Raw genomic sequence first — 12,878 nt, forward strand, 5'->3', positions numbered from 1 at the left:
GATGACGTCACACTCCACTTACACCTGTGTCTCCTGGTAGTCACCACGCATATGTATGCAGAGTGTTTGTAACACGAATAATAAAGGTATGAATTGTTACATTTAACCTTGAGTAAAGTGCTTGTGTAGTGCCTAATTCAATGGACATTTATTTTGGTCTGGGAACCGTGTATTAGGGAAATTTTCTCCAACATTGGTGTGTCCGGTCCACGGCGTCATCCTTACTTGTGGGAATATCTCTTCCCCAACAGGAAATGGCAAAGAGTCCCAGCAAAGCTGGTCATATAGTCCCTCCTAGGCTCCGCCCACCCCAGTCATTCTCTTTGCCGTTGCACAGGCAACATCTCCACGGAGATGGTTAAGAGTATGTGGTGTTTGGTTGTAGTTTTTTTTTTTATTCTACTATCAAGAGTTTGTTATTTTAAAATAGTACTGGTATGTACTATTTACTCTGAAACAGAAAGAGATGAAGAATTCTGTTTGTGAGAGGAAGATGATTTTAGCAGACAGTAACTAAAATCCTTTGCTGTTTCCACATAGGACTGTTGAGATGAAGTAACTTCAGTTGGGGGAAACAGTTAGCAGACTTTTCTGCTTAAGGTATGACTAGCCATATTTCTAACAAGACTGTGTAATGCTGGAAGGCTGTCATTTCCCCTCATGGGGACCGGTAAGCCATTTTCTTAGTCTCAAGCAGAATAAAGGGCTTAATATGGGCTATAAAACTGGTAGACACTTTTATGGGCAAAATCGATTGCTTTATTTGGGCATTTTATACATGTTTATGCTGGTATTTCACATTTATAAACTTGGGGAACGTTTTTTAACGCCAGGCACTATGTTAGACACCTTTTCCAGTCAGGAAGGGCCTTCCCAGTTGTAGGCTGAGCCTCATTTTCGCGCCATTACTGCACAGTTGTTTTTGAGAGCAAGACATGCAGATGCATGTGTGAGGACCTGAAAATAGTTGGAAAAGTTCCTAGAAGGCGTCATTTGGTATCGTATTCCCCTCTGGGTTTGGTAGAGTCGCAGCAAAGGCTGTAGCTGGGACTGTAGAGGGGTTAAAAATGTAACCGGCTCCGGTTTCGTTATTTTAAGGGTTAAAGCTCTGAAAATTGGTGTGCAATACTTTTAATGCTTTAAGACACTGTGGTGAAATTTTGGTAAATTTTGAACAATTCCTTCATATTTTTTCACATATTCAGTAATAAAGTGTGTTCTGTTTAAAATTTAAAGAGACAGTAACGGTTTTGATTTAAAACGTTTTTTGTGTTTTACTGACAAGTTTAAGCCTGTTTAACATGTCTGTGCCTTCAGATAAGCTATGTTCTATATGTATGAAAGTCAATGTGTCTCCCCCTTCTAAATTATGTGATAATTGTGCTAAAGCGTCCAAACAAAGTATGGACAGTACTGTCACAGATAATGAAGTTGCCCAAGATGATTAATCAGATGAAGGGAGTAGACATGGTTCTACATCATCTCCTTCTGTGTCTACACCAGTTTTGCCCACGCAGGAGGTTCCTAGTACTTCTAGCGTGCCAATGCTTATTACCATGCAACAATTGACGGCTGTAATGGATAACTCCATAGCAAATATTTTATCCAAAATGCCTGCATATCAGAGAAAGCGCGATTGCTCTGTTTTAAACACTGAAGAGCAGGAGGGCGCTGATGATAATTGTTCTGTCATACCCTCACACCAATCTGAAGGGGCCATGAGGGAGGTTTTGTCAGATGGGGAAATTTCAGATTCAGGAAAAATTTCCCAACAGGCTGAACCTGATGTTGTGACATTTAAATTTAAATTAGAACATCTCCGCGCACTGCTTAAGGAGGTGTTATCTACTCTGGATGATTGTGACAACCTGGTCATTCCAGAAAAATTATGCAAGATGGACAAGTTCCTAGAGGTTCCGGTGCACCCCGACGCTTTTCCTATACCCAAGCGGGTGGCGGACATAGTGAATAAGGAATGGGAGAAGCCCGGCATACCTTTTGTTCCCCCTCCTATATTTAAGAAATTATTTCCTATGGTCGACCCCAGAAAGGACTTATGGTAGACAGTCCCTAAGGTCGAGGGGGCAGTTTCTACTCTAAACAAGCGCACTACTATTCCTATCGAGGATAATTGTGCTTTCAAAGATCCTATGGATAAAAAATTGGAGGGTTTGCTTAAAAAGATTTTTATACAGCAAGGTTACCTTCTTCAACCCATTTCGTGCATTGTTCCTTTCACTACAGCAGCGTGGTTCTGGTTCGAGGAACTAGAAAAGTCACTCAGTAGAGAGACTCCATATGAGGGGGCTATGGACAGAGTTCACGCACTTAAGTTGGCTAACTCTTTTATTTTAGATGCCGCTTTGCAAATAGCTAGATTAGCGGCGAAAAATTCAGGGTTTGCAATTGTGCCGCGCAGAGCGCTTTGGCTAAAGTCTTGGTCAGCGGATGTATCATCCAAGACAAAATTGCTTAATATCCCCTTCAAGGGTAAAACTCCCTTTGGGCCAGAATTGAAAGAGATTATCTCAGACATCACTGGGGGAAAGGGCCACGCCCTCCCACAAGATAGGCCTTTCAAAGCCAAGAATAAGTCTAATTTTCGTTCCTTTCGTAATTTCAGGAACGGACCGGGCTCTAATTCTGCATCCTCTAAGCAAGAGGGTAATACCTCACAGAACAAACCAGCCTGGAAACCGATGCAAGGCTGGAACAAGGGTAAGCAGGCCAAGAAGCCTGCCGCTGCTAACAAAACAGCATGAAGGAGTAGCCCCCGATCCGGGACCGGATCTAGTGGGGGGCAGACTCTCTCTCTTTGCTCAGGCTTGGGCAAGAGATGTTCAGGATCCCTGGACGCTAGAAATAGTTTCTCAGGGTTATCTTCTGGAGTTCAAGGAACTACCCCCGAGGGGAAGGTTCCACATGTCTCACTTATCCTCAAACCAAATAAAGAGACAGGCATTCTTACATTGTGTAGAAGACCTATTAAAGATGGGAGTGATACACCCAGTTCCAACGGCGGAACAAGGAATGGGATTTTACTCAAATCTGTTTGTAGTTCCCAAAAAAGAGGGAACTTTCAGACCAATCCTGGATTTAAAGATTCTAAACAAATTTCTCAGAGTACCATCGTTCAAGATGGAAACCATTCGAACGATTCTACCCACAATTCAGGAAGGTCAATTTATGACTACCGTGGATCTAAAGGATGCGTATCTACATATCCCTATCCACAAGGAACATCATCAGTTCCTAAGGTTCGCCTTTCTGGACAAACATTACCAGTTTGTGGCCCTCCCATTTGGGTTAGCCACTGCTCCAAGGATTTTCACAAAGGTACTCGGATCCCTTCTAGCGGTTCTAAGACCAAGGACGACATTCTAGTACAAGCGTCGTCTCTTTCAAAGGCAAAGGCTCACTCAGACATCGTTCTGGCCTTTCTCAGATCTCATGGATGGAAGGTGAACATAGAAAAAAGTTCCCTGTCTCCGTCGACAAGAGTTCCCTTCTTGGGAACAATAATAGATTCCTTAGAAATGAGGATTTTCTTGACAGATGTCAGAAAGTCAAAACTTCTAAACGCTTGTCAAGTTCTTCATTCTATTCCTCGTCCTTCCGTAGCTCAGTGCATGGAAGTAGTAGGATTGATGGTTGCAGCAATGGACATAGTTCCTTTTACGCGAATTCATCTAAGACCATTACAACTGTGCATGCTGAAACAGTGGAATGGGGATTATACAGACTTGTCTCCAGTGATTCAAGTAGATCAGAAGACCAGAGACTCAGTCCGTTGGTGGCTAACCCAGGATCACCTATCCCAGGGAATGAGCTTCCGCAGTCCAGAGTGGGTCATCGTCACGACCGACGCCAGCCTAGTGGGCTGGGGCGCGGTCTGGGAATCCCTGAAACTCAGGGACTGTGGTCTCGGGAAGAGTCTCTTCTCCCGATAAACATTCTGGAACTAAGAGCGATATTCAATGCTCTCAAGGCTTGGCCTCAGCTAGCAAGGGCCAGATTCATAAGATTCCAATCAGACAACATGACGACTGTTGCGTATATCAATCATCAGGGGGGAACAAGGAGTTCCCTGGCGATGAAAGAAGTGACCAAAATAATACAATGGGCGGAGAATCACTCCTGCCACCTATCTGCGATCCACATTCCAGGTGTGGAAAACTGGGAAGCGGATTATTTGAGTCGTCAGACATTCCATCCGGGGGAGTGGGAACTCCACCCGGAGATCTTTGCCCAGTTGACGCAACTATGGGGCATTCCAGATATGGATCTGATGGCGTCCCGTCAGAAATTCAAGGTTCTTTGCTACGGGTCCAGATCCAGGGATCCCAAGGTGACTCTAGTGGATGCACTAGTAGCGCCTTGGACCTTCAACCTAGCTTATGTGTTTCCACCGTTTCCTCTCATCCCCAGGCTGGTAGCCAGGATCAAACAGGAGAGGGCCTCGGTGATCTTGATAGCTCCTGGGTGGCCACGCAGGACTTGGTATGCAGACCTGGTGAATATGTCATCGGTTCCACCATGGAAGCTACCTTTGAGACAGGACCTTCTTGTTCAGGGTCCATTCGAACATCCAAATCTGGTCTCTCTCCAGCTGTCGGCTTGGAGATTGAACGCTTGATTCTATCAAAGCGTGGGTTTTCAGATTCCGTGATAGATACTCTGGTTCAAGCCAGAAAACCGGTAACTAGAAAGATTTACCATAAAATATGGAAAAGATATATCTGCTGGTGTGAATCCAAGGGATTCCCATGGAATAAGATAAAGATTCCTAGGATTCTTTCCTTTCTACAAGAAGGTTTGGATAAAGGATTATCTGCAAGTTCTCTAAAGGGACAGATTTCTGCTTTATCTGTCCTACTGCACAAACGACTGGCAGTTGTGCCAGATGTTCAAGCATTTGTTCAGGCTTTGGTTCGGATCAAGCCTGTTTACAGACCTTTGACTCCTCCCTGGAGTTTAAATCTAGTTCTTTCATTTTTTCAAGGGGTTCCGTTTGAACCTTTGCATTCCGTAGATATTAAGTTGTTATCTTGGAAAGTTTTGTTTTTGGTTGCTATTTCTTCTGCTAGAAGAGTTTCTGAGTTATCTGCTCTACAATATACTCCACCCTATCTGGTGTTCCATTCAGATAAGGTTGTTTTGCGTACTAAGCCTGGTTTTCTACCAAAGGTTGTTTCCAACAAAAATATTAATCAGGAGATAGTTGTACCTTCTTTGTGTCCGAATACAGTTTCAAAGAAGGAACGTTTGCTACACAATTTAGATGTAGTCCGTGCTCTAAAATTCTACTTAGAAGCTACGAAAGACTTCAGACAAACTTCTTCTCTGTTTGTCGTCTATTCTGGTAAAAGGAAAGGTCAAAAAGCAACTTCTACCTCTCTTTCTTTTTGGCTTAAAAGCATCATCCGATTGGCTTATGAGACTGTCGGACGGCAGCCTCCTGAAAGAATCACAGCTCACTCCACTAGGGCTGTAGCTTCCACATGGGCCTTCAAGAACGAGGCTTCTGTTGATCAGATATGTAAGGCAGCGACTTGGTCTTCACTGCACACTTTTGCCAAATTTTACAAATTTGATACTTTTGCTTCTTCGGAGGCTATTTTTGGGAGAAAGGTTTTGCAAGCCGTGGTGCCTTCCGTTTAGATGACCTGATTTGCTCCCTCCCTTCATCCGTGTCCTAAAGCTTTGGTATTGGTTCCCACAAGTAAGGATGACGCCGTGGACCGGACACACCAATGTTGGAGAAAACAGAATTTATGCTTACCTGATAAATTACTTTCTCCAACGGTGTGTCCGGTCCACGGCCCGCCCTGGTTTTTTTTTAATCAGGTCCGATGAATTATTTTCTCTAACTACAGTCACCACAGTACCATATGGTTTCTCCTATTTTTTCCTCCTGTCCGTCGGTCGAATGACTGGGGTGGGCGGAGCCTAGGAGGGACTATATGGCCAGCTTTGCTGGGACTCTTTGCCATTTCCTGTTGGGGAAGAGATATTCCCACAAGTAAGGATGACGCCGTGGACCGGACACACCGTTGGAGAAAGTAATTTATCAGGTAAGCATAAATTCTGTTTTCCTTGTTGTTATTTACACCTGAGAACGAGCAGCCTGGTCTGCAGGCTCAGGTTTGTGTTGGGAGAGGCGCCGACACAGCTTCCCGTTTTGGCTCCTATTTCAGACCTAACCGCTCATGTCTTTAAATTCTCAGCTTTCCATTGCATATATATATATATATATATATATATATATATATATATATATATATATATATATATATATATATATACAGTATATATATAATTATGTTTCGGTGGACTTGATATTGTAATTGTACATTCTGTATAGTTTAATACTGTGTGTGACTTCTAGCACTGTAGTTTTAATAGTGACAGCTGTATGATATTTTTTCTGCAGGAATACACCGTTGTGAAAAAGAACTCTCCCCACAGCAACATTCACCAGCTGACAGGAGAGGTGAGCACTACTGGAAAATAGGGCACTGAACTTACTTAAAGGGAGCCTGTACTGAGAAGAGAAGAGACTGTGCTGTTCCTAAAAATTCAGCCCATTTAAATGTGCATGTTATTGAAAACAATAAGTGGTGGTTTCAATTAACAAAACCAGTTATTTTAAATGTAAATTAAAGAAACAATTTAACATGCATTTAAAACTATACAGCTGGTATAAAAAGTAATTGGCAAAACATTACAAAATGTAACTTACATTTTCCTATTAACTGGCCAAATCTGTGTCTACATCTGTCTGTGTCTTTGTTCTTTATCATTATCTTCACAGTTGTATAAGTATCTTGTCAGCATTCAGATTCTACGTGTTAGGTGCGCAGAGCACCAACATAGGGTGATATTTATCAAAGCCTCAACACTGGGGAATGGGTAATAAACGGATTGACTGTCCCTTTAATATTTAAAGATCTCATTAGTAGTTGCACTTATAAGATATGATTCTGAGTAGCATTAGCAACTTTTTAATAAAGGTAAATATCCCATTTATTCTACAAAGCAAATTTTCCAGTGAGCCAATTGGCAGCAACAGTTACACGACCCTGTAAATCACCAGCTATATTCTTTTGGGGGCTTTACCTATGTGTTTAACACCTTTAGAGGGTTGTGTTTTATTTCAAACTGCCATTATAATATATTATCTGATATATGCAACAGTTCAGTAACCCTGGGTTATATCTCTAAAACTACTGGACTAGACCACATTTGAATTGTGAATTTAAAAACTAGTAACATCTATGAAGATTTTTGTTATTGTTTTTTTTTTTTCCCCCAGTTGTTAATTTTTTTCTACTAAACTGTGATGTAGCGTGATAGGTTTTGCTTTTTATCCAAACAGTGAACATGCAAAATAAGGTGATATAAACTTACTAACATCTGAATGTGAGGATAAATAAACCTCTTTACCAACGTTGAGCTGGGTGTAATATTTCTCAATGTATCGACAGCCTCCGACAGTGTATTAACGGTTAGCGCTTTCATTGGAAACCTGGTATAATTTATCGATTAACGGCTTCTATTACTTTCTATGGCACGCGAAGATCTTTTCGGCAGCAGAAGTCCGGCTGCCGATATTGAGGTATAACGCGCCATTGGAAACAGTCGATAAACGATATTGCTTCCGACAGCATATTTATCGGTTTGCGAGTGCACACAAACCGAATTACGACTCAATGGAAGCGAGCCCATAGTTTCCATGGAGGTGGTAAATTGTGGAAACTGGTGATAAAAACATTTATCTCCATTAAAGTCTATGGAGATTTTTTTAAGTTACCACTAGTTTCCACACTTTACCAACTCAATGGAAGCTATTCTATTGTGCTTCTACAAATCAAGAAAGTTAAAGACATCTGCATATGTGTCTGTGTCTAGTTATAATTAATAACGTTTGACTTTCAGTAGTTTTTGGTCACTTCACAGGTCTTCCCCATTTGTGTTTCAGGTGCCTATTCGGTGCGGTGATGTTGCAGTGTATTTCTCAGTGGAGGAGTGGGAGTATATAGAAGGACACAGTGAGCTTTATGAAAACATCAAGATGGAGAATCACCAGACACTTAGCACTGTGGAAACCCCAACGCAAAACACAATTGGTGATGCTCTGGTTAAATTCCAAAGATAGATATTAGAATGTCACACCTAAATCTTCAAAACTGTACACAGCAGTACAGTAAGCTGTAAATGAACATGTCTTCTGATATCCATTGATCCAACACTAATTAATAAACTAAATTCATCCAATCAATGCAATAGGACCAGCTTACCTGATTTGTATTAAAGGGAAATAAAGTACCTTGTAATTTATAAGACATTTTAGTGGTGTTGTAGTAAATAATTGTGTCACTCAAGTGTTAAAGCTTTCAGACTGTGTTAGCTTCAATTGTTTTTCAATGGCCAGACATCTCCTACAATTTCCCTCATTTGGAGGAGCCAAACAGGCTAGTAGTAAACAAGGCTTGGCACAGTCATTTTGTTAGCACAGCTTGTGTTGTTTTACAGTTCCTTATCTGATAACACCAACTAGTGACAGCTACGTATAAGGGTTACGCTTATAAAGTCTTTCAATTGTGAAAAATGGAAATGCACAATACAAACTCACAATTATCAGAGTTAATTTACAGGATAGGGGTCAGATAAAGAAAGAACTTGTTTGTATATTACAATGTGAGAGTGTTTTGTGTCCCTTTATGCATCTGAGATTCCATATGTTAACATTTAAACTCATGAAAACAATCCATTTTTAATTAAAGGGACAGGAAATTCAAAAATGTTCTTTAATGATTTGGATAGAGCAAACAATTTTAACCCCTTAAGGCATTTTAGACAAAAACTTCCCCAAAAGACCAGAGCATGTTTAGCATTTTTGCCATCACTACATTTAAACAGAAATATAGCTTTTTTATATTTACCTATCAAAACTATATACATTTTTTAGTAGACAACCCAAAGTATTGATCTAGGCACATTTTGGTATATTTCATGCCACCATTTCACTGCCAAATGCGATCAAATTAAAAAAATTGTTAACTTTTTCACAATTTTAGGTTTCTCACTGAAATTATTTACAAACAGTTTGTTCAATCATGGAATAAATGGTTGTAAATGCTTCTCTGGGATCCTCTTTGTTCAGAAATAGCAGACATATATGGCTTTGGCATTGCTTTTTGTTAGAAGGCCACTTAATGCCGCTGCGCACCACACGTGTATTATGCCCAGCAGTGAAGGGGTTAGTTAGGTAGCTTGTAGGGTTAATTTTAGCTTTAGTGTGGAAATCAGCCTCCCACCTGACACATCCCACCCCTGATCCCTCCCTTACCCCTCTCAAACAGCTCTCTTCCCTCCCCACCCCCTAAAGGTCATCCACATCTTAAGTACTGGCAGAAAGTCTGCCAGTATAAAAAAAAAAGGTATTTTTTATTTTTTTTAAATGTATTTTCTGCAGGGTAGTATTCCAACCTCCCTGATCCCCCCCCCCAAACAGCTCTCTAACCCTCCCCCTCTACCTATTTGCTGCCATCTTAGGTACTGGCAGCTGTCTGCCACTACCCAGTTTACTGCAAATTTGGCAGATTTTAAAAAAATACCCTTTTTTCTGAAGTGTAGCTGCCCACCCCTCGATACTCTACCCCCTCCCAGATCCCTTTCTGGCAACGAATCCCACATAGGATCCCCCTCATTGCCTCTCCTTCCTCCTTCCCACTCACTGTGACACATGTTTTTTTTGTTTTTTCAAATACCTGTAGCGTGACGTAGCGGTCCCACTCTCTTCCCGCCCCCTACAGCGATGGGCCGCCCACCCGCCTCCATCCTTAACAAACAATCAGCACCACGCTGTAGAGAGGGTCACAGAGGGCCTCTGCATCGGTAACTCTGCAAATCTATTTCTGCAGTGCCCCACTCGTGGGGCATGCATAAATAGCGCAACCTCGCTATTTTGAGCGAGATTGCGGCAGAGCGAAGCCCAGGACTTAAGAGCATAATGACCAGCATCGTACAGGATACGGCGCTGGTCGTTAAGGGTTTAATAATCTTTTCAATTTACTTCTATTATCGAATTTGATTCATTATCATTTGCTGAAGCAACAGCATTGCACTACTGGCAGCTAGATGAACACATCTAGGGCTAGATTACAAGTGGAGCGCTAATTTATCATGGCCCCTAAACGGGCAAATTCACCCGTTTACAGACGCAATGATAAATAACCAGTTCCTGTATGAATTAAAAAAAAAAAAACAGTATCTTTATTTTTGAAAATATTAACTGCACAAAGAAGTTATAAGTGGTTAAAGGGAGCACTGAAAAATGCCTTTACATTGTGGTCTATGGGGAACTGTGTGTTCCCTGTAAATATATATGTATATGCTTACATACATATATATTTATGTGTTAATATGTGATATATATATATATATATATATATATATTATATTAACACATAAGTTTATATGTATATATTCATATACATATATATTTAACAATTGTTGCGCAACTTACCCCCTTCGCTGCGCTAGGTTCTTTGCCATGCCATTGGAGCCTATGGAAGCGAGATCTCGTGAGCACCTAATTTGCAATACCAATGCTTGCTCTGGTATTACTTAGTGGAGCTAAATTTTGCTTTTGAGAAAGCAATATTTTTCGCTCTACTTATAATCTAGTCCCTAGTTAGCCAATCACAAGAGACAAATGTGAGCAGGCACCAATCAGCAGCTAGCTCCCACTAGTGTAGGATATGTGCGTATTCTTTTTCAACAAGGGATACCAAGATAACGAAGCACATTTGAAAATAGAAATGTCTTATAATGGCATGCTTTATCTAAATTATGCAAGTTTAATTTTGAGTTTCCTATACTTTTTTAAGTCTATAGAGAGTTTTTTTGTTAATTTTTTTTCTTTAACAGAGGTAATGTTTAACTTTTAAATGTACTTTAATTTGTTATGGATTTGTGTTCATTCTAGTGGCTGCACTGCAATTCTGTCCTATCAAATTTACACATTTAGAAATAGTAGCTAAAGAAACAAGACATGATACTGTATCAGAAGGAAAGGATAAAAAAAAAAAACGTTGATGAAAAGCTGGTATAAATAAGCTAAAATGTCACAAAAAAATGATCTGTGTGTAGTACTAAATTGATTTTCTTAAAGTTATAAAAAGTAATCAATGTTAAATATTTTGTGCAGGTGATGTTAGGCCCGAAGTTATATTAAATGAACAAACAGAAGAGCTGTGTGTAACAGACATTCTGAATCAGGACATCTCTGACAGCAGCAGCACAGGTCAGTCTAAATGTTGAAAAGTTTGCAGGTGTCAGTGTTTGCAGGTGTCATTGGGCTGTTAAAGATACATGGGGCCTATCTATCAAGCTCTGAATGGAGCTTGAGGCCCCGTGTTTCTGGCGAGCCTGCAGGCTCGCCAGAAACAGCAGTTATAAAGTAGCGGTCTAAAGTTATAAAGTAGCGGTCTAAAGTAGCGGTCTAATGAGGCGCACTTTCGGATAAGGTCCGACAGACATTTGATAATTCTGCCTCATAAAGTGTAATAATGAATTTGATCTAATTAGATAAACAGATTATTGTTGCTAACATGTTAAAAATAAAATGTTTTATTTTTATCGTGAATGGACAAATGTCACCTTTCTCTATTCTCCTCTTTCAAATGAGAGGTCACGTGTCCCTGAAGTACAAATATCAACGCAGATAAAAGTCCCTCGCTCCCTAAGAGTAAACGGCATTTTAAGTACTACTGCATGTTATTGACAATTTTACAGCATTAACATGCATCTTACAGGGGCAAATGCGAACGTGAGGTCGTGTTCACATTGCGCCTAACTTGTAATACCAATGCATATTTGCTGGTATTACTAAGTGGAGCGCAAATATTGCTTTTGCAAAAGCGATAATTTGCACTCTACTTATAATCTAGCCCCTAGTTAGCCAATCACAAGAGACAAATGTGAGCAGGCACCAATCAGCAGCTAGCTGCCACAAGTGTAGGATATGGGCGTATTCTTTTTCAACAAGGGATACCAAGATAACGAAGGACATTTGAAAATAGAAATGTCTTAATATGGCATGCTTTATCTAAATTATGCAAGTTTAATTGGGACTTTCCTATACCTTTTAAGTCTATAGCGATTTTTTTTTTTTTGTTGATTCTTTTTCTTTATCAGAACAGAGGTAATGTTTAACTTTATTTGTTATGAATTTGTGTTCAATCTATTGACTGCACTGCAATTCTGTCCTATCAAATTTACACATTTAGAAATAACTATAGAAACAAGACATGATACTGTATCAGAAGGAAAGGTTGAAAAAACAAAGGTGATGAAAAGCTGGTATATATAAGCTAAAATGTCACTAAAAAAATTATCTGTCTGTAGCACTAAATTAATTATCTTGTAGTGGGTTAATTTGAAATGAATGTTGCGTTAAGACTGGAAACACTGTACACACGTGAAGTTATAAAATGTAATCAGTATTATATATTTTGCGCAGGTGACAATAGGACTGAAGTTATATTAAATGAACAAACAGAAGATCTGTGTGTAACGGACATTCTGAATCAGGACTTCTCAGACAGCAGCAGCACAGGTAAGTCAAGGGGTATATTTAACATAGTGCGAGTGGACATGATACGATGTAGCTATCATGTCCGCTAAACATCGATAAATGCCGACAGCATACGCTGTCGGCATTTATCATTGTACCAGCAGTTCTTGTGAACTGTTGGTGCAATGCCGCCCCCTGTAGCTTTGCGGCCAATCGGCCGCTAGCAGGGGGTGTCAATCAGCCCGATTGTATTCGATAGGGTTGATTTCTGTCCACAGCCTCAGATCAGGCAGAC

General features: G+C 40.4%; 1 protein-coding gene across 1 annotated transcript in view; it reads left to right on the plus strand.

Moving 5' to 3' along the window:
• Positions 1-12,878, plus strand: part of LOC128646014 (zinc finger protein 391-like) — a 95,396-nt gene that overhangs the window by 24,363 nt on the left and 58,155 nt on the right. Inside the window, exons 4-7 of the mRNA XM_053699404.1 lie at positions 6,434-6,493; positions 7,982-8,129; positions 11,216-11,311; positions 12,530-12,625. Of these exons, the coding sequence (XP_053555379.1) occupies positions 6,434-6,493; positions 7,982-8,129; positions 11,216-11,311; positions 12,530-12,625 (400 nt within the window). The remainder of the gene's footprint in view (positions 1-6,433; positions 6,494-7,981; positions 8,130-11,215; positions 11,312-12,529; positions 12,626-12,878) is intronic.

This window comes from Bombina bombina, chromosome 1 (assembly GCF_027579735.1).
Source record: "Bombina bombina isolate aBomBom1 chromosome 1, aBomBom1.pri, whole genome shotgun sequence".
Lineage (NCBI taxonomy): Eukaryota > Metazoa > Chordata > Amphibia > Anura > Bombinatoridae > Bombina > Bombina bombina.